Genomic DNA, 25,376 nt, shown 5'->3' on the forward strand with positions numbered 1-25,376 from the left:
CCCCTCATCTTTCATTTTCTGGGAGGATGTTCTTCCCAGTATGCCATCAAGTAAGAGGTAGATACAGGTAGACTCTTCCTCTGCTTACAAAGGGAAAAGGTGAAGCTTGCGCTACTTTTTTCCAGTAGTAGCAGGCTTCTGCTGTGCTGGTTGTGGCTGCCAGCTTGGCAGAAACCTGGCTTCTAGCCTCCTAAACAGCCTAATCTCAGGAGACGGGATCGAGGGCCAGACATATTCCTATGACCTGTCTTCAAGGTGCCCCACTGTCTCCATGCCTTGTTAAACCTCAAGGCACAGGTGAAGGGTGTGGATTACATCTGAGACCATGACATTCCAGTCCCCAGCTCCAGAGCATGTGAGACTTTTCGTTGGATCCACTCTACCACCCCTCTCAACTGACTGAAACCGGCCCTTTGACTAAACAGCAGCTAGAGAAGACACATCAAAGGCAAAGGAAGCAGGCAGGTCGCTGCAAATCTTCTGCGTGAGACAGAGTCTGCAGAGCTCCCTGAACGGTCATCAGCAGCTTTAACTTCCCCACAGTCAGTTCCTTCATAGCCCTGCTAACAGTGGCAGACAAATGTCTTTGCCATTATTTCCAGATCTTCATTTGATGCTTTTCCTCTCACAATAAGTCCTTGGTCCTCCAAGGCATCTATCCTGCAGCAATTATGATTCGAATGTAGATATGTCGAGGCTCTCCAGGTTCTTCACGGGCATCATCCATTGTCCTGACAAAGATGCTGCTGTGACACTGATAATATAGGGACCTATTTTGAAACCAATGCGTTTTTGCACTTCTGCACGGTTGCTCTGTAGATGGTAAAAAAAGAAATTTTAGCTGATGTGAAACTAACCCTTCTGTTTTTTCATTTTACATTCTGAAAAATATGCAATATGTAAGCAGCCTGCATTAATGAATTTATTCAGGATAACTTAAATTTGACTAATTTAAAGATTATTATTAGGAAGTTTTATACAGAAAATACAACCTAATGGAGGTGCAAAGGGCTTTAGCAACTTGCACTCCACAGAAAGCTCTAGAATCTGTAAATCTACAAAGAAACCATGATGTATGCTAGAAACGTGGGTGACAACAGCATGGCTGCGTGGCACAACTGTGGGGGTCTGGAGCTGATGAAGCTCTCCAGGGGCTTGCCTTTGTCACTTGACCAAGTTGGAAGGAATTTCACCCTCCTATTCACATTGACTCTGACAGAAACCACAGCTGAATATTTACAAAAATTGGCTGAAGTAATTGAATTTGCTGAGGACAACTGAACACTTATTTTCAGCCATTCATTCTCATGCTGGCTGCGTTTTCTATACTATCTGCCAGGAGAAAAGCAGCCCAGAACACCCATTTCACACAGCTTTAAGGACAAAGTCTTTTCTCATGACAAAGTTTGATGTGTGGCTGTCTGAAAGCTCCAGGATGTGACGCAGCCTCAGAAATCACTCTTTGATTTTAATGTGGCTAGGTCTGATACCACGTAATACAAAGCCTCTCCATCAGATCCCATCAGCGTGCTTCATTTCACTTGCCCACACACAGGCACAAATAGAGTTCCCGTAACCTGACAAATTGCTGGGCACCACTGGTACACCTAATCTGGTCTGACTGATGTGCTAATCAGGCTCTAGATGATTTCCTAGTGTTTTATCCAGCTGGAAAGGAATCTGAGCAGGATGATAACTGTTGAGGAACTATTGCAAAATGCCTGGTGTTAGCCATTGGCTTCCTTTCCTACCACTGGTTGCCCGTGAGCCTCACAAGACCTTGTTGAGCCAGGAAGGATTTACCATGTTCCACGGTCATGCTGACTGGGGGACAGCAAAGGCTCGTTAAGCAGTCGGCTTTGTGGTGCCGAGTACTAAGAACTGGTGCAGTCAGACAGAGTCTATTAATAGAATAAAATGAGGATCTTACACATTGCATTTAAATCAGGCACCGGCTTACCTCCGAAGAAGTTAAATTCATATCTCACTAAATAACAACGCCTGCAGCTCCCAGGGCGCTCTCTCCATTAGTGTTAATAAGATCTTGCTGCAGTGAAAAGAGTAAAGATATCACTGTCAGGCTAATTCAGCATTTCACAGCCTTCCTAAAGTAATCCAATTGTTTGTTATGTGTCTGTCCCTCAGACTACATTTTCTTTTCATTCTAGTCCCTGTGAACTACATTTTATTGTGGCTAAAGGTTTGCTGTCTACAGTACAAAGATTATTAAACAAAAGTTGCAAATTTAGGTACTGGCTGAGATGTTGGCAACAAGCAAGTGAACAAACACTGGGAAAAAATGCATTTTAATTTACTTTCATGCAAAATTTAATTATAATTATTTGGTATCTCATCAATTAGTAGAAGCAACTGAAATCTTTTCATGAAAGTGGGATTTTTTTAACATGAGAATTCCCCAAAGCATTCCCTCAGTTCTGTTTTTGCTGATAAGGGGAAGGAGAGAGCTATTCTGCTATGTCAATCAGCCGTTTTCCACTCCCTCTCCAATTTGAAAACTGTGATTCCAAAGGCGTGCATTGTTCTTGCTGCTTTCCCTAGGAACTCGCTCAGATTCTTATAAAAACCTTAGAAAAGGTGACTGTAAATAGGCACACACTATAGGAGGGAGAATGTGGGCACTGTGCAACCTTAAATGAAAGGGAAAATGCAACACTTGGCAAATCTTCAATTCCCATTTCCGTGCTCTTTCTAAGTTTGTTTCAGAGAGATGTCTTTCACTGTACCTTCTCCTCATATCACAGGCTGCAGGGATGTAAGAGCTGGGATGTGGTGCTCAGATGTTTATCCTTAATTTGAACAGCGATTAAGGATCAACAACAAGTGACTTACAATGCCACAAGCACTGGAGATGAAAGGCCACTGATGTGCAAGTGACTCTCTAGACAACATCATCAATTTAAGGGGGATTGAGGGCCACAGCACATCAACAATCGAAGCAGAAAAACTTCACAGGAATTAGTTGACTGAAGGGGAAAAGAGGGAGAAACTGGGCATAAAATGGCAAAGGGCATGCACACCAGCCTGCAGCAGTTACTGATGTCCATCTGTCCTCTTCTTGCAAAGCTAAGGAAGGGCAAGCTGGATAAAACCACCAAAGCAGGTGTCTGCACCTCCTTTAATGCCTAAGAATACGCATTAGCCTTCAAGATGGAGAGAAGCACAGTGTCTTACTGGGAAGTGTGGTGTCGATGGCAGTGCTAGGTGAGCAGCAGGACCTAATAGGAGAGAGAGTTAATGCCCCTTCCCAGACAAGAAAGAACTTCAGACTCTGTACCTGGGCTGAAAGACTGAACATAGCCTTCAAAAAGTGCATACAGCTCACTTGCTAAACTCTGAAACACAGAAATTGGGACCTGCTCGTAGTGCAGCCACTGTCTGTAGGGGAGAAGGAAGCCAGGGCTGTGACAGGTGGGTTATGAGGCATTTTCACAGGAAATCTACTGTCTTCAGTTTCTGGAAGGGTGTCCAGAATCACATAAAGAGGGACTAGGGTAAGGCACTTACCTTGAAAATACTTGTGTGTGTGTCCAGCTGACGTGAGCAGTGCTCCTTGGTTCTGGTGCACCATTTGCCTGCTCCAAGGTAGGTATGGGACTAAATTAATGTTTTTGAGATGTAGGCATGCAGAAAGACTTCTGGTTTCAATTTCCCGTTCTGATGTAACACTGAGAAAGTTGTTAACATCTCTGCCTCAGTTTCCCTTCTATAAAAGGGGAAGCTATCTGGGGATTAGTTAGCGATTGCATACCTGCGCAGAAGAAAGTACATCTGGGAGGATTAATACATTAACTGCCTCCTACGGACTACATCAAATTGCTGAAACCCTTTTAATCCATTCAAATGCATGTCTGAGTATAGCATAGTGATGAATTAAAGCAAAAAAAAAAGAGGTATTTGAGGCTGCATTTTTTCTTCAGAACATTGAGGTCTTTAAAGCATGTGGACAATTAACATGAACCAGCAGAGCTGGCACAAGGAGGAGGATTTCCATTCTGATGCACCATCTGCAAGAACGGTTAAAGCATAAATGCAGCCCACATTGTTCCAGGAACAGCTTACCATAGAGAGAAATAATGAAGGTTCATCTCTATAACCTAGTCAAGGATACACAAATACAGGCAAAGCATAACGTTATGTTGTCATGGAGGTAATCCTTACGGGTTCATTCACCCTAAACCAAGAAAAATGCAAAAAGTTTTGACTATTTTCAAGGGATTTCTTAATGCCAATGGAAGGATACAGGCCTGCAATGCTATCCCAGAGCCAGGAAAGTTCATTGTTCCTCAAAACTTCACTTTTTTGGCAGGAACCAGTGTAGTTCTGATCACGGAAACTGTAATTGTGACAGTTAGGGTATAAATAGCATCCCCACAGGACCTTTGGTCTGCTTTTCATTCCTAATGCAATTGTTTCCTTCATAAAAGCTCTTGCACTGTCTTCAAAGGAAAATCTGGCTAAATGTTCAACATCATTTGCTGAAATATTCCCTTCCATTTCAGTTATGAGTTTCCTGGATGTTCTTCTGTAGACATCTTTTGCATCCCGGTTGCAGGCCCACTAAGGTCTTCAGCGCTCCCAGTCTATGACAGCTAATTCGTTAAGTCCTTAGCCGGGATGTGACAGTCAATGTCACGGACAGCTTTTTCCAGATGAGTTTGCAAACTGAAGTTGTGGGGTAGGCCACCATTAACAGGGACTTCCTCTGGTGTGTACCAAGGAAAATAGCCGATACTATTAAAATAAAATATGGTCATGTTCTGCCCTCTTGCTTTAGCTAACGGGCTTCCCATCATACGGAACATTTCCAGGTTCAGTACAACATCATACCTCAGGGAGCAGAGGTCTGTCAGGTCGCTATGAAAATCTTCCTCTCCCAAACCAGCTGGTTTCATAGCAAGGGAAGTCCAGATGAGTGCTATGCACAGCCATGCCAGGGGCTGAAAGGTGAATGATGTGTAACGGTACCCCATTTTCAGGCAGTATTTTCATGACTTGAGCAACAACACCAGACAGATCTCCCAGTTTGTCTGTAGAATACAACAGAATAGGCATTAGTACTTATTCCATATATAGCTATATGAATTGGTACCAGTCACTTCTAAAGTATCTACCATGCTGACACTAAAGAAAAAAAGTAGGTGCAATCTAATTCAAATAAAGGGGCAGATTCCCAGCTGAAGTAAATCAGCGTAGGTCTGTGGAAGTCAGTGCACCCCCAGTTGCTTGTCTCATCAATTCAGGTCTTACTAAAATCACCGTGGATGTTGCCATCACTTCAGTGGGCCCCAGGATGTCTTAGCGACTGTGGCTGTTGCTGCTGGAAAGGTTGATGAAGAAATGGTTTCCTTATTCTTCAAGCTGTCTCAGTAATGACAAAGGTAACTATAAAATCAAACCTTGGCTTTTATCACCATCTTCACAGCTTTGTGAACATCCCTGACCTGTCTAGTACAGAGCCAGCCAGAGATACTCCAAATAGCTCTAAACAAGCATACATATTTCACTGCCATCATGCAGTACCATAAAGGGATACAAGTTCAACCCCCTGACATCTATAAAGCAGATAGATACATGAATGCTTGCTCTGAGCTATTTATTGGCCTGGCTGCTCTATCACACGGAGCTAGCGCCTCCCAGACCGGCTACGATAGCTCTGCACAGCACTGCATTGTGCAATGTGGGCTTTGATGCTAAGGCCTGTGGCCAGTGCTACGAGCAGAATCATTAGTCACAAGGTCCCTGCTGATTATGTGTGTATTAAGCAGAAAAGAAACCAGATATACTGCAAAAACCTAGATACTTATATGTAAGAGAGAGAGTCTTATCCACCCTCCAGCCCCAGGCTCCCCACTGCATTCAAAACCCTGCGGAAATCCCATACAGCTGTACAATCAGCCCTCAGGGATGATCATGGATTTGTATTTGAGTCCTACTTGTTCTTCTTCCTCAGCCCGTGCCTACCTGCTTGTCTCTCCTGGGTTTGTGACCTGCTGGAGGTGAGCAGGGGTGTCATGGGTTTCATAAGGGCAGCCAGACTGTTACATATACTGATAGATACGGCTCATCTATGTTATCCTTCTTTATCTCAAAACAGAAAAACAACCAGTTATAGCCATGTACCTGGGGTACTTTTCTGGACCTCCCCACTCCCCCATTTCTTTGCTATTTTAGGTTATGACGGGCATAACCTAATTTCAGGTACCCACAGCAAAAATATCAACATTCAAGATAGCCAGCCTAGGTACTTTTAGTAAGCCATGGATGCTTTTAGAATACAGCCATCCGACAGCGTGAGACATCAGAACGCTCTGAAGCGTCCAAGATGTGCCTGTTCCTCCTGCGGACCAGGCAGGCAGTCTGCAGGACCAATGCGGTACGGTGTAGACACTGCAGAACTCAATGTTTCAACAGAGAAATCGCACCCCATGAGACACACAACACTTTGTGTTTAGTGAAGAGGAGGCCCGGGTTTTCAAAACCACTATCCATATATCCATAAGTGTCATATCAGCATTAATGGGCCTTTTGGAAAATGATGTTAATGAAAATTACCCCAATTTGCTGAGTATCTCCGAGAAAGCGCATACCGTACCAATAAATCAAATTCAGCAAAGCCACTCAGGGCTTGTCAGCATCAGAGGCCAAACTGAAGTTTCTTGCTAGAAGGACGTAGAGCCAAAGCTGGAAGATGGTGGTCTTGCTCTTGTGAGGAGACAACCAACCAAAGGACCAGCTTTAGCCAGGCTTGCTGCCCCATCTCCCCCAGAGCGATGGAGAGAAGGGACAGGGGACTCCTGCCAGTCCAACAGCTTTTACCAGCCCCTGCTTGGGATCAGCATGGGCTTTCCAGGAGGGCTGCAGGGAGGCCGGTGGTGCCCAGCAGTTCCCTCTGCTTCGCCTACAACCAGCTGGGAAATACAGAGGCCTTGCTGTGCTGGAGCACCATCGCTGAGCACTGTTCTCGCAGTTCACAGAGAATCAGAGCTGTAAGAAAATCCTGCCAGAGGGCAGCAAATCCCTACATTTTTTTTTTTTTTTTTAAATTGCAGCCTGTGATTCTAAATTGCAGCATGTTGAGTTCCCCCTGTGAGAGCTGTACCACCATCCTGCCCCTCTCCTCCCACGCCTGTCACGGGATCGGGAGGTGTCCCCAGCTGGGCTGGACCCATCCCTCGGGTGTTGTACCCCAGGGAGCGCTTCCCACGCAGGACCCGTGTCATTTGGCACAACGCACCAGCAGCCTGCGTGGCGGCCACCCGTGCCCTGGGGCATCTCGTGGCATCGCCCAGAGCCCCGCAAACCCTGGGGCAGGCAGGGCCAGCGCTGCCCAGCCAGGCTGCGCCACAACCCAGGTGGCTCGCAGGGGGCTGCTCTCCCTGGGGTCTACCCACTGGTGGGAAGTGGGGAGGACTGGAGTGTAATTAGCCCTATGCTTTACTGCGTGCTGGATGTAATGATTTGCTGCCCTAAGGCCCTCGGAGATGACACATGGGAAAGACAGTAACCTCAAGCTCCTGCTGTTGCTGCTACTGCTCCTAATAACAATAATAATGATAATAATAACAATAACAGTAATAATACCACTATAGGTTATTGAAGGCTGCAGGGAGGTGTAGCCCCCAGACAGATCTCTCTGTCATGGGGGACTGTCCTGGTTTGATCAACACAGTATTAATTTCTCCTTCAGTAATTTTACTTTTCAGTAAGGTGTCTCCTAATGCTAGGGAAAGCTACATTTTTAGAAGACCCTAGTGTCTGAATTTGAGAAAATATTGACTTTATAGCCAGCTGTGATATGTGGGTTTCAAGGTCTCAGTGTTTTTGAGCTCACCAGGTGTGGGGATGAGGAAGGGCAAGACCCTGGCACTTGACCCAAGCTGGCCAACAGGATTATTTCATACAATGAACGTCACATTCAATATAAATTAGAAAGTTTCCTGAGGAGTTTTTTTCCTCCTTGATGGCTGTGATCCTGAGAACTCCTTGCCGCAGTGCTGGACCCCTGAGCCCTTCCCTTCCTCCCAAAGCCACAGCGCTCACAGTGTCCCACATTTGCTGTTCCCTGCTGGGAGTGCACAGCTTCCTGCTGGTAGAATAGGCTGAGTATAATCCACGTGTATTTTATATTGGTATCGGGATCAATATTGGTTCTTTAGTATTATTAATGTTAATTATTTAGTACTATTCTATTAAATCTGTTTATATTTCCACCCTTGGGTTTCCTTATTTTTTCCCAATTCCTCTTCCCGGGTACGGAGGGGTCATTGAGTGATATAATAATTGTCTAAACTATAATAAACTGTTGTGGGTTCTTCAAACCATAACAGGGATTTAACACAGGAAGATATTTGTACTCACTCTGTTATTAAGGAGGAAACAGTTGCCATTTTATATTCGGTGTGAGGGTGAATCACTGAGGTTCACTCACGATTTTATTCCATTTGATGCATTTAGCCATGACAGAAGCACACACGTGCTCCAGCTAAGGGCAGGCTCTGAAGTCACTCGTTTGCAGCATGCAGAAAGGATGCCCTATGCCCAAACTCTGATCAGTATTTTTCCATTTATCCAGGCTTTTCATATTTACTTCTAGTTGTGCAAGATTACAACATGTTGAAAAGTTCCCTTCCTCTTTTTGCTAGGTATTTCCTTCGTTTGTATCTGTCATAGCTGACAAAACCCAGGATGAATGTATCCAGTTATACCCCTTCTGCTAATTATAGTTTAATCCATAAACCAAAGCAACACGGAGGCTGCCCATCTTGGTGTCCAGCTGACAGTGAAAATCCACAGTGGGCAGCAATTCCCAACAGAGAGAAAGTAGAAACTGTATGTCTTTATTAGCCAACAGCTCTAAAACTAAGCAAAATCAACAAGTTCTGAACTGAATGGAGAGTACTTGAATGAGATCGTAGGATACTGCTGGAAAAAAAAAGCTGGCTAAATGATAAGAAAAAGACTAAGCATTCATCAGATTATACAACCCTGTATCCCTCTCCCCAATTAATCTAGAGCTGAGGAATGTACTTTCAAGCTTTGGCATTTATCTTGTAACAAAAATCTTTCTCCCGTGACGTTACACTGTTCATAGTAAGGGATTATAAAAATGGCAAATGATCAATAAAGACAATCCTCTTTTCTCCTTTCTAGTTAACATTATTGCAACAACATGATATTGACATAGCACAACCTGTATGGGCTTTAACCAGACTGTCTCAACGGGCAAGTTGATCGCCACATACCCTTATCAAAGACGTGCATGGGTTTTGAAAAGAGAATTTTCACACCCACAGAGATCCAATAAAATCCCTGGATTTTTACAGAATAATCCTTTTGTTGACTTTTTATCAGCAAAGCTAAAGCTGATGCACTCAGAAGTCTGACGGGCTGGAACCAGGTTTGCCCGGTTGAAGTCATGCTGTCAGCAGCGAATCTTGCTCTCCGTGCCGGATCTGGGTTTGGAGGCAACATTCTCAGGGGCTGGTGACAGAGGAGGCGACCCTGAGAGCTGCAGAGATTGCAGCAGCCTCAGGGAGGACAGTGTGGGAGGATGCATCGCTGCCGTCCTCCATCTTCCCTCATGTGGGTGGGGGCTTATTAGACCAGGGCATCCTTTAGTGATTTGCCTCGATAAGATTCAGCGGAGTATCTCTGCCATGTTAGTGAATTCAAGGGACGGAATGTGCAGCATAAAGAATAATAAAAATGGAGCAGGACCTCACCTCACAATTATCCGACTGACCCGGTAACACTGATGGCTGATTATAGCTGAGATTCAAACCCCTTTAATACAGAGCTTCACTGATCCTGATGAAGGTGCTAGGAGTGCATGAGCTGCCAAGGGGCATTTTATAGTGTTTCAAATTTAGGGCAGGGCACCCTCAAATTTAGGGCACCCTCGAAATGCTACAAATTAAAGTATTAATCTGTTGCAGCAGAGCTATTTCCCGCAGCACCTGTAAGGAATAAGTGGAATAAAGCATCACAAGCTAAAATTCAGCATTTTAACACACGTATGGCAGGTTGGGAGGAAGGTACCGACAGCAATATTTTAGTAAAACTTAACGTATTATGGTGAAAGATTGGCACTGCTGGACGAAGGAGAGCAGATTTTAGCAGATGAGCTACACGTCTGCATGGGGCTCATCAGGACAGTCATCTGGCCTCCACCATCTCAGCTCCTTGTGCCACCATCGTGGACTTTTTCATTATGTACGTGAGACCACTTGCATTCTGACCTCCTGAATGTGGAAAATGAAGCAAATTGCTCAAGTGTCCTTATGCTATTTACTTCTGCTCCGTGCTTCAGAGTTGCCTCTCATCTGTAGACAATTACACCTGACAGTTGTCCAGCCTGGGAGATTAGACTTATGCTTAGCCCTAGCAAAAAGGCAGACAGTTTGATGGATCGAGTTAATGGCTCACTGAAACATCTGTAAAATCAGCCTTTATGCTTAGCTCGTACTTCCCTGATGCTCTGAATGCCAGTGACTGCGTCATGTTCGGGCATACATTGAAATAATCACAAAGCTTCTTTGGCCTATGTGAAGCCTGGCAAGGTTCTCAGTGGTCCATACCATGATTTTCCTCCTGTTTTAAGCCCAAATATTTTCCAGTATCTCCCTTTTCCAAAGAGGCTAGTCTTTGCACTAGGAACTATATTTTGAGTGCTTATGCTATAGAATCAGCATAATGGCTTGAATCCCCAAATAGCCTGTGTGGTCTGCATTGTTGTCATATTGTCTTCGTGTGATGGCATAATAAACAAATTATATGGATTACACTATGTGCAAAGCAAGGCGATTCACATCCTTTGCGGGTACGTCAGCCTCAAGACGTGAAGGCTGTGTTCAGGAGTTGACTTAAACTGACTCCCAGGTTTCCTGCCACACTGCTCGTTTATCTGCCGTTCAAAATGCCCACACTGCAAAGAGACGCATCTGGGAAACGTGCTCAGAGGACCACAAGACAGCGTAGCCATCTGCCCGACTTCAGGCTGCGTTAGAAAAAAAACGGGAGCCCATTTTAAGGCACCGGATCTGCTTTGGGCTTTCCTTCTCCAGGGAGCTCCTGCGTACATGGTGCATCCATGCAGCACGGACCAGATATGGGCTTCATGCCATGTCGTTACCACCCGCTTTTTCCTAGATTTCTGAGGTTACTAAGAGAAAAGATCAAATGTCAACAGCTTAGTGTATATTTACTCTTATTCCCCATTGCACTGTAAATGGTATTGAACTGAGCCTCTTAAGAAGTAGCTTTCCTCTCTGTCCACTTTCCTGATTCAATTGTATGGTAAATCCTAACTGAAAACTAAATACATGACGGTTGATGTTCTGAGCGTGTCCTTCTCACAGAAATTAAACAAAAGGTTAACCCTGCGCAGTAGGAAGGAGTTGCCTCTCCTCCCACTAACTTTCCTGGGAGTTCAGCAGAGTCACTCTGTGTTTGCCCTGGGATAAGATCGTGCCCCCGCACTGCGCAGAACAAACACCCACATGCACGCTGGGGCAAGCACAGCTTGCACCCAGCACCAGCAGATTCGGGTGACATTCCTTTCTTCCTACTCCTACAGAATAGCTGTAACACAACAACAAAAAAATGCATTTGATTTCCCACCACCACCAGCTGAGCGTTACTTTAGAACTAAATGTTATTGTTGGAGGAAATACAACAATTCAGTGTTGTCAGTGTAAGGGATTATTGCAATTATTTAAAGCCGGGAGTCATGTAAACCTCGGTAAGCCTCGTGTATGGATGGAGATTTTGAACAAACCTAATGAGCCTCTCTCAGTGGCCGTGTCCCAGCTCAGCCTCCCCACGTAGCTCTCGTCAGCCGCCGTATGGCCTGCTGCTTCCCTGGAAGCACAGAGGGGATCTTTTCAGGAACTGCTGCTGACCGTCCCTGCGGCAGCTGGTGGGTCCTGGGAACTAATGGACTAATGCCAGCCTAAAAGGAAAAATCCAAGGGTGCACAAAGCAAACATTAATATTTCATGCTGGCTTTTCAGCTACTGGAAATCAATAAAGATATACCGTCTTACATGAGATGAGGGTTGTGACCCTTTAGGAGCAGAGAAATCACAACCAAATTAAAATAGGAGATTGCATTGTGGAAAATCAGACATCAAGTGCTTTCTGTCAAAAATAAAGTAACTCTGTCGCTCAGATTAGCATCTTCACTCCAATCAGGTCTGTTTATTATTGGATTTTAATCCAAATATACCCAGAGCAGAGTATTGCTGCTGAGATATGAATGCAACAACGGTGCTTACACATCACTGCCTCTCCTAAATCAAGGTGCGTCAGTACCTGAATTCCTACAGAGGCCCAGGGAGAGCTTGTCTTCTTCCTCCCTACTTCTAGGTTTAGCAAAAATGTTATTTGCCCAAATTCCACAAAATAAAGTTTGATGCTGAGACTTAAGAAAAGAGAACTTGCCTGTGGAGCAGTACAAAGTTTCCGAAGGGCTTCAGTTCATGCTTGTGTTAATTAACCCCATGCAATCAGCATCACCTACCATTGCAGGTACTCAGGGACTTTGCAGGATCTTTGTTCATGACTCAGTTTCACCAAGCTTGAAGACGTACCTTTGATAGACCAGTGGAGTGGCTGCCTCCTGTCCCCTCCAAGGCTGGTTGCGTCTCCCCTGGGGGCAGTGCTCCCCCATCCCCGGGTCCCATTGTAGCACCCTGAGGGTGAGGAGGGGCAGGAGGAAGGTCAGCATCACCACCAGGGCCTGTGCTCTCCCGTGTAGGGGACTTGTTGGTTCTCCCCGCGCCCCTGCAGCCAAGGCAGCCCAGCACAGGCGAGGGGATACCTGGCACAAGCCTGTCTTAACATCCCCATTGGGAACCCTGTGCAGAAACGGAAAGCTGGATTCCCTGGGCTTTAAAATGCTCATATAGAAGCTCACTTCCATTCCATATAAGGGGAGGCACGAGCAGCCGTACATGGCCGGCAGGGGTAACAACATGAAGTGAACGTGAGTGTCAGCTTAAGAAAACCCAGCTGCCCTCTGTGTACACGACCTGCTGCCCTTATCGCAGGCGAGGAGTGAGGCATCAGAGCCATAGGGTGTCCATAGGATACCTCCCTCCTTCCCATAGGACATACAGGGTGAGCGGACACACGGCCAAGGGAAGGAGCAACTTCAGTAAAGTGAAATCTAAATGCTTTTTGTTCTGCCCTGTAAACACAGCATCTGAAGGAGCAATATAAAAAATGCTCTTAATAATCTGCTGTCTAATTGACTGAGAAGGTTATTACTATCACGGAAACAAACACCATTTTTCCAAAAGCTGCCCACAAATGTCAGGCTGCTTGGCTGTCTGAGGAGAAAAAGCAGGACTGATACTCTGGGCTGCTTTGCTTCTTGCAGATATTGGAGAGCACCTTAAATAAAAGCCAGGAGAGTTGTTGCTGTAATGGAAAGATGAGAAAGGAGCTCTGACTCCCTCTGAGAAAACAAGCTGCCAGCGCGTTAAAATATCATCCTAGTCAAAAAATAAATAAAATGCCTGAAGAGCCCACATTTACTGTTGAGACAGGAGCAGCCGCACGAGCGAAGTTTTAAATATTGTCCTTTGAAATTACAGAAGTCTGCTTATTTTTAGCTTGCTAGATGCTGTTAGCTTCCTGTCTAAAGGCGGTTGCATAACAGACATAATCCGCGCGGCCGCAGCGGCCGTACGTGCCAAGCTATAGGGTTACACAGCTGCCTCCGAGCTCCTGCCCACCAGGCAGAAAACAGAGCCTCGCGCCCCTCGAAAGCCTTCCGCTGCCCCTGGGTCAGACATACAGACACGTGTACTGCAATATACACACACGCGCGCGCCTTCGTGTGCACAGGTACGTGTAGATATGTATGTATATTAACACACGCACGCATCCCCTTGTTTTCTTACTGCAGCTTCAACAATGCATTCATTCAATTGGAAAAATACTGCCTTGGAATCACTCTGGTGACATTAAACAAGGGGTGACCTGGCATGTTGTAACCATTAAAAGCAGTAAAGTTAAATCTGAAACACACGCTTACTTTGGGAAACTACTGAAAGAGCTCTCCCCTCTCGTCTAGTGTGACCTCTAACCGCTCCTGGCTGCTGCGTGCTACACTATGTGGAAAGCACGCGGTGACATTGCTGAATAAAAACAATTCAGGGGCTTTAATCTCATTAAGCAGTATGTGACGTCATTTGTTTTCCTTGTGTTTTTTTGAAGGATCGGACTTTTGTCTCTGAGAAGCTGTACTGTTCCCAGCCAGTATCGTTCTTTGAAGTGTACAGAACTGTCGTTTCCAACTTATTTTTAGAGTAACCTGTGTTTGCAAATACTCCCACTCTCCAAGTCTGGCCGGATTGACAGGAAATTACTTTTCCCGAAAAGTAAACAAAAAAGCAGTCGTGGCTGCCACAGCATCTTAAGCGTATCAAAGTTTCTTTGGCAAAAAACTTTCATACGTCTTCTTATTATGCACGATGTGCAATTTTAATTCACTATCTGCAACAAATGCTTTCAGTGCAAAACTGAGGTAATTTTTAATTTAAGCAACATTTTTTTATCTTAGCGAGGAGTTTTAACAGAAGAAATGTACACTTGGGTGTTTGTGCACAGTGTTACAAATCCAAACCGGTGTGAGATTTCACTCTGTTGGTTTTTCCTCTGAGGGCAGTTAGCACATTTTTTTTATAGCAATATCTTTCCCCTTTTTACAAAACCACTGACCCTGGCAGAGAAGATTGCATTTGGAAAAAGCTGATGGAATACAAAAATGCCGGTCTGATTATGTTCAGCCAGCGAGCCTTTCTCATCTTTTCTCACCTTAAAGACTCAAAAGAAGACTTCAGAAAACATGTTAAATACCCATGTTGCTGAGTTGGGCCACTCCAGGCAAGCTTTACCTGCCCTGCCCTTGGCATCTGGTGAGGCACCGAGGTCTGGGCTGGTCACTGCAAGGAGCCCTCAGCTTTGGGGGAGCCCAGCAGGCTCCCTGGCACTGTGGTACCCCCCACCCTTGGACCGATGTGCCTCCCCCGTCCCCCGTGGAGGCACGGAGGAAGGCAGAGGCTGCCAGGTGCCGCCTCTCTCCTGACACGGATGGGTTGGGTGAGGCAGGACCGATACTGCCAACTACATACCAAGGCTGCTTACTCACCATGTATTGTCTTGGGTGGCAATACTCAACTTACGGGCTTTGCAACCACTTCCCTATGGGTTTTCCCCACTTCCGTAGCCCCGGCCCCGCTGCATGAGCAGCGCCATGTGAGTCAGACAGAGGGATTAATCTGACTTTAGAAAATATCATCAGGGAGAGGCATCTTTTTTCAACAAGGGAACTTTCGACCTGGATGGTTTCCCAATCCAGGTCAGCCTAGGGGCACCCGAACAGCCCCGAGCAAGAAGAGAAGCACTCTCCCATCACCTGCCTAAACAGGAGCACTGGGGGGTGCCAGCTGCCAGCACCACTCTCAGAGCTCAGGATTCACTCACCTAAACATGTATACACTCTGCTGGTTGGCTGGTACCATGGGAAAATGAACATTTGACCCATTGACTGGCAATTTCTGAGATTTTCGGTCAAAGAGTACCTTTGAAACTGATGGCACAAACTACCACTGGAAATACTGATACGTCTAGAAATAACATGAATAAAATTAGGCCTTGAAATATGAATATGCATTTTTTTAAAGCGTGCACTGATGTATAACTCTATACCCTTCACATTGTCCCACAGAAGCGGTGGGATCAGTGAGCTGCAGCGGGTGTGGGTCTGAGCACAGTGCTGCTGCTCACGGAAAGTGTCATTTGACTTCAGCAAGAGCTGCAGTGAACAGTTTGGGATCCCTGGTCCACATGAAAACTCTCCTCATCACCATCTGTTAAATCATCCAGCCGCAAAACAAAGAGGCTCTGTGTCCTTTTTTAAGCTGCTACGTGGATGAATCCTTGTACAGGTTTATTCAATTTGTTTACTCAAGGAAATCTTCCACTGTTGCAGGAGAAGCTTTATCTGTTGAATGTATGAGTAAAACATGAGTTAAGAGTAAAGGAGCTGGTAAAAAAGAGAGGGCTGCTTTCAAAATGTTTAATGTCTGAAGCAATCCCAGGAGTGGGAAACGAAGAAAACAGAATGAAACTATTTAATCAACAATGCCTTTTCCCTTCATAATAAAAACTTGCTAAGGAGCAGAAGTCATAGTGGCACCATTTCTTATTTCCTTGTGCTGCCTCAGAAGACTTTAGTGTGCAGTATAAAACAGAAGAAGCTGCATGGCTCCTAAGAGGAAGACATAAAACTTTTGTTTTCTTGATCTACTGAAGACAATGTGAACCCAGCGCTCCATTAGCCTTTGGTCAGGCAATTCACAAAATATTCCTGTCCAGCCCTGGTAACACTGGCACATGAATCTCTGCCTCATGGCTTCAATACTCTCCAGGCCGGGTTCACCAGTCACCTGGAACCTGGGGCCCCTCTCGGAGTGACGGGCTCGGATCTTAAAATTAGCAGGTGACAAATGGAGATAATCAGAAGAGTCACTGTTTTTGCGGATACATCTTCCGTTCTTCTTACACAGGACTTTGCTACACAGCTTGGCTGCTGAGGTCACATTAATGACATAATGTCCTAAGGGTCCATCAATGTACCTTTTCACAGTTGCACAGCTCTCCTGTAGATAATAAAAGACCATGACACGTTTATCAGTAGCTAGAATTACCTCCAAATTTCTTGTATCTAAGGAGATGCTAGTACAAAACTGTTCTTGGCTAAAGTAACCTGTTGAGATAAATCTTGCTGGATTTACCTACTGGAGTAATCTATTGGTTTAAGTGAGTTTACTTCCATAGGTAGGATTGGCAAAATATTAACTTTTACTATATTGTCTATTTGGGTGCCTGGTAGCAACATACAACATTAGACTATTTGTGTAAGCCTGAAGAACCTGGGAGGACTAGGCCTTTTCATGTGGTAACATTATTTTCCATTTCAACACTAGTGACCAGAGAAAATACACCCCCACCCCCCCCGACTCCATTCCTGCTCTGTGGATCTGTACAAATCCCCATAGCTACAATGTAGAACACTGTAAAACAGGCTGTGCTCATATTTGTATGTTATTTCTTCAAAATGTGTCTTTCTTCTAACCTGGACTCATTATTCCATGATGCCACAAATGACCTTCCCAAAGCAATGCACTCTGAAGCAATAGGACTTCTCAGCCTAAAGAAAGTATAGAACTAATGAGACCTGAAAGGAGTAATGAGACATCATCCTCAGTCGCTGGCTGATGACATCAATAAAGATAGATAGGTGCTACAGAGGGTGTGGTGGCAGAGAAGAGGTATTGACGTGATTCCTTAATACTAATTAACAGATATGACCCACCTTTGAGCTGGCGTATTGCATGCTGCCCCAGAGAACAACTCCAGCTGCTCCCAAAGCTGCACTTTCACCGATGGTATTGACCAGATCTGTCTGAAAAAGAAGGCCAAAACCAGACATCAGGAACCAAAGATGCAAAAATATAAAAGGACTATGGTATAGGCATCACCTTTCTTTTTCCCCCAGGGAAAACATCGGTCCTGTGGTAAATTCTTCACAATAAAATCACTATTTAGTTTAGAAGGCTCTTCTGTGTTTCTCCAAAGGTTTGCATTCGTGAGTGTGATTACTAAATAATGAAATCATTACAGTTTATTCGCAAGGGGTCCTCCAATCAAACTGGTGGAGTAAGAATCAAATGAGCTATTTTATCTACCAGTCTTTGAATGATTACCGTACCTACACAGGTACCATTTTTGGCAAGTGAAGGTAAGTATGATGGCACATCATTGAATCACCCTTACAGTGTCTAATTGCAGTTGATAGGCTTCAGGCAGGTGCCTGACTTGTGCTGCTTTAGCCATGCCAATACAGTTATAGAGCTGCTCTTCCAGCTATTCCAGCTCATCCAGCATGAATGCCATTATTCCAGGAAACATATCTCTGAAAAACGATCCTCTCCCAGTGCTACGTAGTGACAAATGGGGGAAAAACCCCCACACATTTGCATACCGGTTTAACCATGTCCACTTTTAGAGCTGCACCAATAAGCAGTCGAGTTGTAGTGACAGCCGTAACACAGTTCTACCGGAGCATAGGCTGTGTGTGGAGCAGGGGTCACTGGTGCCTTGCCAACAACACGGCGACGTACCTTGTGAGTGTCTTAAAGCCATTCCCTGATATCATGGATATTGTGTCTGGAGAAATGCAAATAAATCTTGGAAAATATGGAGGAAAGACCTTCCACTCCCAAATTTCAAGGCATGATCAGTTACATCTAAAACCATTTCTCTCTACAATCATTGATTAGAAAGTAATTCCTGATCAGTTTTCATAATGACATAATATTTCTTGATTTGATGAAGAAACAGCAAATTCCTTTAAAAAGTTAGTGATGGTTTTGATACAATCTTTTCACCTCTTTTTAGGAGAGAGCAATCCAAAATGCCAGCTAAATTATCACAGTATAGTGGTGGCACCTTAGAATGCAAAAGGACAAAGTGGAAGAACCATATGATTATTGTTAATTACTACTAAATAATTTATTTCACTGTGTAAGCGGGCCTGTTGATTTACAAATGCATACTTAAGGAGTCCCGATTCCTGAAACATTTATGGCCTGAGAGGCAGAAAAGAAGGCACAAAAAATGCCTTGGGAAAGGGAGAACCTGCTGAAGACTTGAAGGCAGCTTCAGAGAAGCGAGAGCGAGCAGTGACTTTGAACCTGAACTAAAGGTTGGACAAAACAGTGCAGGAAAACTTGCAGAAGTCTAAAAGAGTAGAGCTTGCCTACTGGCTCTTACTGTAGGGTTCAGAGTGATAGAAAGTGTAACTGGTCTCCCCTGGAGTTCGTGTTGCTGCTGATCATCTAAGTAGTCTTTTAGAGAATGTCATTATTCTTAAAAGTGTATAGTTCAGTGCTAGTTTTATAAAAGGGTAGTGCTGTGGGCTGCAGGTGTTACCTCCATGTGGGAAACGGTGGGGTTTTTTTCCTTATGGGAATTAATCTATCTGTAAAAAAAAGAAGTATGTAAGAGAAAAAAATATCAAATGTTAAGAGAATGTGAAATACAGCCTGACCTCTTGGTAATGAGCGTTCCCAGGCTTTCCTTATCTGCAAAGCATTTTATGAAGATTTCCCATATACAAAGGATGGACTGTGATTCTACATTAAGCACATGATGGTTGAGTGATTTAGCACTAACACAGTTTAGATCTCATTAACAAATTAATGAAACCTTTTCAGACAGCCAAAATAAATAATCAATAGATATTTAGCATTGCTGGATGAACTAAGGCCTGAGAAAACTCTGAAATAAAGATTTCGTAAGTAATATGCTTTAGGAGTTAGGGTGACCAGAAGTCTGTAAATCCAGCCTTTTTTCCCTCATATTCTACATCTCTCTTTTGTTACTTTTAGAAATCATTCAGATTCAGCTCCACAAAGCGATTTCAGCACTTCATGTCTAATGCATATGGATATAAAATAATCAAAACTAAGAGCATGACCCTTAAAGTTCACCTAATGCCTCCGGGTGTGTGAAGTCCAATGGCACTGATAATGTCACAACTGAAGTTCCCGAGGCACCTACACTTCCACTTCCCCACACACCTCATACCACTACCTTGACAACACTGAGAAACTCAGCACTTCTCTCAGGCTAAGGCCAAAATCTGGCATTTGATTGGAAGTTGTATTCCCTAGAGATGCTTAAAGGACTCTTGCAGCACTTTCACAGGTGTTGGATGCTGGCAAAAACAGCAGCTCACTGCAAAAAAAAAAGTATGGGACTTCATTTAAACACTCCTTCCACCTTGCGTTTCCTCTTTTTGTATTCTTTAAAACAAAGGTCAAGTGCCAAGTCCTCCCCAAGGGGGAAAGAGAATTGGAAAGACACGGGCTGAATTTTTGTCTCTTCCCCCATGCTTAAAAGACACATCATCTCCAGCTAACCCTCCAGTAGGGGTTACCTTCACCATGAGGCTACAGACAGTGTTTAGAGGGTGCCATTTCTCTTTCTGTTGCCTTTTGATGCCATTTCTTTGCATCAATTCAATGAAGGTTCAAAGGAGAGCAAGAGAAACAAGTGGGAACCTGAATACAGTTTATGATGAATGCAGCTTAATAATTCGGTAACTTGCCCGCAAGGAAAGAAGTAAGGTTTCTGACTGTCATTTCTAGGCATAGTTACGTCGTTTACTGAATGACTGACTCATGTTCAGTACCTCGAAAGCCATCAGCACAGAAGGGCTCTTCCCTGAATAACCTATGAACAGGAGGTTTTACCCTCCCTTATTTGTGCTCTCTCGTACACTTGTTCTTTTTGGTCTGGTGATTCCCCACATCTTTCCTGCTATCTAACACAAGGTGCTGGATTCATCCCGAACAGGCTGGGAAGAGAAGTGAGCCAAGAGCTCCTGCGCCAGATTTGGGTGCTCTGACCACCGTACGGTTACACAGAGTGGGAGGCACCACCACCACCTTCCCCGACCACAGACAGGGTTCAAAAATAAAAGCTTCAGCCCCCATTTGGGTATTTCGAGAAAAGGTAAGTGCCTCTCACAATGGCAAATTGGGAGCAGAGTTAGGGAGGTGCCTCCCTGAAGCCCTGAGTGAGGAACACAAGCTCCACCAGCAGCCTCAGACACGGCAGTCCTTGTTTTGGGAATGAACCCAGCACTGCTCCTCACGCGGCACACCTTGGCATTAGTGGGGGCTCACTGGCACAGCTCTGCCACGGGAGTGTAAGAAGTACCTCATATGGAAGAAAGCATGCAAGACTAAGAAATTTTAGATATAATTTTAAATATGAGCATCTTGGCATTTGTCTAGGTGCCTATTTTATTCCTTGTATCAGACCCTCCTCCATTCGTGAGAGAGGCAGCTTTGTGGGTCAGCTGCCACTTGGGCCTCTGGTATTTCTTCAAGTGATAAACAAGTCAACAAAGCAGCTTCCCTGCTGATGCTCATCCTCGTTCAAGCTTCTGGGGGCAGTGTGCCACAACCAAAGATCCACGACATTATACCGGGCTGTCTCCAAGCAGACAGATGATTTGGCAGAGAGGAGGAGGCTCTAGTTCCTTTCAGTGCTTCTCCATATTTTGATTAGCCAGGTCACTGCATTAGACACTAAAAAAATAGGAGGCGAGCTAAGCTGTTTCAGTTTTGGAGCTTGAGAGGAAACTAGTTCTAGTTACATGTTGAGGAAAGAAAAAAAAGTACATATGTAATCTTTCCTTTACATTTTTGAGAGTCTTAGTTACAGACATGATTTTTCCGTATTCAGGAATGGTAGTGCAAGCCTGGCATGGTTGCAGGGAATGGTCTCTGTACATCTGGTCATCAGAGAAGACTGACTATCTGTACGTGAACAAGAAAATTGTTATCCATTTTTCATGATTTGTTAATTGTCATCCTGCTTTATTAATGACTTCAGCCGTCTAGTCAGGAAGCACAGATGCTCCTGTGTAACTTCCCTCTCCCACACACTTAGCAGTGAATTGTCAAAGCAGATAGTTTCTAAACACCCTACAGATGGCAAACCGCTTATACGCATTTCTAGCAAATACAGAAACCTTTTGTAATGATTGGGATCCCAATTCAGAATTTGTAAATTGTTTCCAAGAAAAAAAGCAGGATGAATTTCTCAGATACCTTATGCACAACTCACGTGACTTCCAGGTGCAGTCAGGGTGAAGGGTAGAGCACATATAGCTACAGCATCCATTTGGAATTTGGGTCTTTCGTCTTTCTGAAGGTCTTCTAGACCTGTGTCTCTCCCTCAGTGACTCTGACTCAGGAGCATTCTTTCTATTTTCTTCCACTGTGATATTTACTGTATTTTTCCTACTGTGTACAGAAAGGCTTACACACAAGGCTTGAATATGCCAGCAGTTATTTCTGTCGGACCAGAATGTCACAGCTCTTGCACAGCTTGATGGAGCAGGGCGACAGTTCTCCTAGACCAGTCCTTGTCTATTAGCCTGCTATTCCAATTTTTCTATGGCCATTTAGCCTGGATGTCATTGTACTACACTATCTCCTTTTCTTGTGACATTCATGCACATCGTTGCTGGAGTTCAGAGGTTTCATGCTTTGCTTTGTAGGTTTGTGAGCATCACTTAGGGACATGTCATGGGTCAAATGACAAGCTCCAGTCTAGTCTAAAATCTGAATGCACAAACCCATATCTAAAATATCTTGGTGGCTTCAGGGCTATGAAGGAAAACAAGAACATTCTTTTCCTCATCATTCTTATTTAAAGTTTTCTTAAGTGCAACCCTGCAAGTTCCTGGCAGCTCCAAGCTGTTCGCACAGATGATGTGTATAGTCTGGAGACACGTCATGCCCTGTCCCCATGGCTGCCTGCAGAGCTGGGGACTGTCCTTGTTAGAAAATATGTAGTAGAGCATAACCCAAAGATGTTTCTCTGGTTATGCAGGGATCTTCCCTGGCTGCAGAGTTGTAAAATGATCTTTAAAGCATCCAAAAGTAAACGGCTATGTGCAATTGAAAAATAGGCCAGTGAGTTACAGAGTATAACTTAAGAAGAATATCACTCCAACTCACCACTGCACGTCTGAGAAAATAGCTTAAGGTAAAACAGTAACTTTATACCACCACAGATTTTGAACTCGTGCATAAATGGTAACAGCATGTTAGTTTTCATAGCTTTCGGGAACATTTGTGGTATTTTTATATCGATCAAGGGACTAATTTATATTATAAAAATGTATTATTACAGCCTGCATTTGAGGAATGCTCATTTATTTCACAGCGTGAATTCTTCAGTGAAGGTGTTCTGGGGGAAATCCTGCCTGTACCAAGCCCAGTGGCTCCTCATCTTCAGTGGGACCCAGCCTTGCTTACTTGTCCATGATTTCTGAGCCAACTGGGACCTGTAGTTTCCATATCACACAGAAAACAGCTCCAAAAAGTCCCTGGTTGCTAAAAACGAGGCATACCGAATTCATGATTGCTTCTGTGTACCATTTGCTTCCTGGGGGCAGCCTGAAACACTTCCCAGGCTGTCGGGGCTCCACCACATCTCCCCAGCTCCAGCTCCAGGCTGGAGCCACGTGCAGCCTGTGGTTTGCTTTCTCTTTTTCTTGCCTCTTCCCTTGCCCTTTCTCTCCCTTTTGCTGTTCTGGTTTGAGTCAAGAATTTGTCTCTGGCAGCACCAGCAGGGAGCTCTCCTGCAGCCCTCCATAAACCAAAGGGAGAGAGCACCCCCAGATGCCCTTAGCCATGGAGGGGTTGTTTCCATGAGCTCCCTGCCCCAGATTTCCTCCCCTCTCGTGGAGTTGATAGTGATCAAAGCAAAACTTTCGGCACTTGGGACAACTACAAGAGAAATGAATAAGCATCCGTGCCTCTCCATTATGTGCATAAACAAAGTCAGAGCCACAATCATCATTACGTATCCAGAAAATCTGGGATTTGTACGCGTATATTTTTACCATCAATGTTGTGGCCACTATGTGTTTATTGCTCTTCACCATTGGTTGAAGGAACACTCCGTTACTCGAAAATTTGGTTTCTTTATTAAAAGGACTCCACAATGTTAGCACTAAATGTTGGACCATGAAAATATTTGAAGGTGTTGTACTTCTGAAAAGCGAGGTGGCCAATCCTCATCATGCAGGACTTAGGAACTGCAGGCCAGACTAGTTTACTTGACTGGTTTATTTCTATACTGAATAAATTTACATTCAGATAAAGAAACAAAAAAGCCCTGAGGCTCTTTTCTCATGAAAGTTTATCTTTCCACTACACTAATTAGTTTTAAACTTCACGAAAATTTGTCAAGTTCATTTCACAAGCTGTCCTGAAGAATTAAAATACCAGAATGAATTACTTCCTTAAGGAAATTATTTCTTTGTACTTTCTTTCTAAATTACCCTCATTACAAATATACAATGTTATCCTACAGAAGCAGACCAAAACACCGCAGTGTTAACTCTTGAAAGGTGTAGAGTTCTGTACTGTGACTACAGTACTTCCTTTTAGAGAGGCTGCCTTAAATATGAAAAACAAATACATAAGTGCTTTTATACAAGGAAAAACTTCTAGAAAGTATCTTCTCTAAGAAGCTGTTTCTAATCTCTAAATTTCTAAAGAAGTCTGTCTGCTTACCTCTGTTAAAACATGAAAAGTATAGGCATAAAATGGTCTGGAGTAAACAAACACAGGCAAAACGTAGTCTTTTCTAGCAATTGAGGCAACACGTATTGCCTCCTTAACCCGGTAGTGAACAAATTTTAGTGCATTTGGACTTGACTTCAGTATGTAATCCAGGTATATAGAAGGGTAAAGAGCAGTGCTTTCCTTCCACAGCCAAAGCAGGAGGTCGTTGCGGGAAGACTCAATGGCTGGGCATTTCCCCGTGTATGTTTGGGGGTGTTCTTTGTAATCATAATTGTAGCAGTCTGGGTAAAGATAGTAACCCCACAAACCGTTTGGTCTCATGTGCTCAGCCAGAAGGATAGTGTTGTTCATAAAACTCTTGCCAGCATTTTCAAATTCCTCTTTAGCCACTTTCCTAATTTTGTCCTCTGACCACTGAGGATGCCGTCTCCTAACCATCTCAAGAGATTTGTTTCTATAAATGCTTTTATTGCCCCAGTTCCTATCCCACTGGGGCCTCCAGTTTTCCCAGTCAATGACTGCAAGTCCCTGAAATTTCTTCATGGGTATGCAATAGTCAATGTCAGACTTTGCTTTATTAAGGTGTTTGATAAGACTTTCGTTCTGGGGCACCCCTCCATTGACAGGATCTCCGTTATCTGAGTAGTAGGGATAGTATCCCAAATGAGTGTGATAGAAGATTGTCACATTGGATCCACTCAAAGTCTCATTGGTGTTGGATGCAATGTCAAAAACACTGAGATCCAGGTCCACCTTGTACCGCAGCCTGCACTGCTCGGTCGGCGCGTTCCAAACAACCATGAAAGGCTTGTGGAGAACCAGAGGGGCCCGTGCCGGCTTCGGCAGCTGAGCATCAACCATAGTAAGCAGCGCTGTCACTGCTAACCATTTGACCCAAACATCCATGGTTTATTTTTTTTTCTGGAAAATTGTTATGATGTGTCCTTGAAAACAAAAATGAGAGAAGACGTGTTACAAGGGCAGTAGCCACTCTGGAGTCAGAGAGGATGACAAAGAGCTGTCTTTTAGTTTGCTTATATCCAGTGCAAAAAAAAGAAAAGTGCAAAACTGTGATCTCGTAAAAATTAAGTCTAATTTCAAATGCTTTGAAAGACTTTTTAATAGACTTCACCATCCGGAAGTGTGTTCTGATGCTCAGCTTTT

At 44.2% G+C, this 25,376-nt stretch overlaps 1 protein-coding gene and 1 pseudogene across 1 annotated transcript; both read right to left on the minus strand.

The window, feature by feature from the left end:
* Positions 1-428: 428 nt before the first annotated feature.
* LOC141740873 (hyaluronidase-4-like) lies at positions 429-4,991 on the minus strand (annotated as a pseudogene).
* An 11,271-nt stretch (positions 4,992-16,262) lies between these two features.
* On the minus strand, positions 16,263-25,118 carry LOC141737688 (hyaluronidase-1-like). Its single transcript, XM_074572632.1, has 3 exons — positions 24,201-25,118; positions 17,408-17,497; positions 16,263-16,691 (listed from the first exon to the last, which is right to left on the minus strand). Exons 1-3 carry the CDS (start codon positions 25,116-25,118, stop codon positions 16,263-16,265), a joined length of 1,437 nt encoding a protein of 478 aa, XP_074428733.1.
* Between the last annotated feature and the right edge of the window lie 258 nt (positions 25,119-25,376).

Source organism: Larus michahellis, chromosome 1 (genome assembly GCF_964199755.1).
Source record: "Larus michahellis chromosome 1, bLarMic1.1, whole genome shotgun sequence".
In the NCBI taxonomy this organism is placed as follows: domain Eukaryota; kingdom Metazoa; phylum Chordata; class Aves; order Charadriiformes; family Laridae; genus Larus; species Larus michahellis.

What these genes read in the sequence shown, in the direction of transcription:
- LOC141737688 (XM_074572632.1), bottom strand. Translation starts at nt 25,118, where the DNA reads ATGGATGTTTGGGTCAAATGGTTAGCAGTGACAGCGCTGCTTACTATG. An exon ending in CTTTTCATGTTTTAACAGAG is followed by an intron (nt 17,498 to 24,200) that starts GTAAGCAGACAG and finishes CTTCTTTTTCAG; the next exon opens with ACAGATCTGGTCAATACCAT. An exon ending in TGCAATACGCCAGCTCAAAG is followed by an intron (nt 16,692 to 17,407) that starts GTGGGTCATATC and finishes TATTATCTACAG; the next exon opens with GAGAGCTGTGCAACTGTGAA.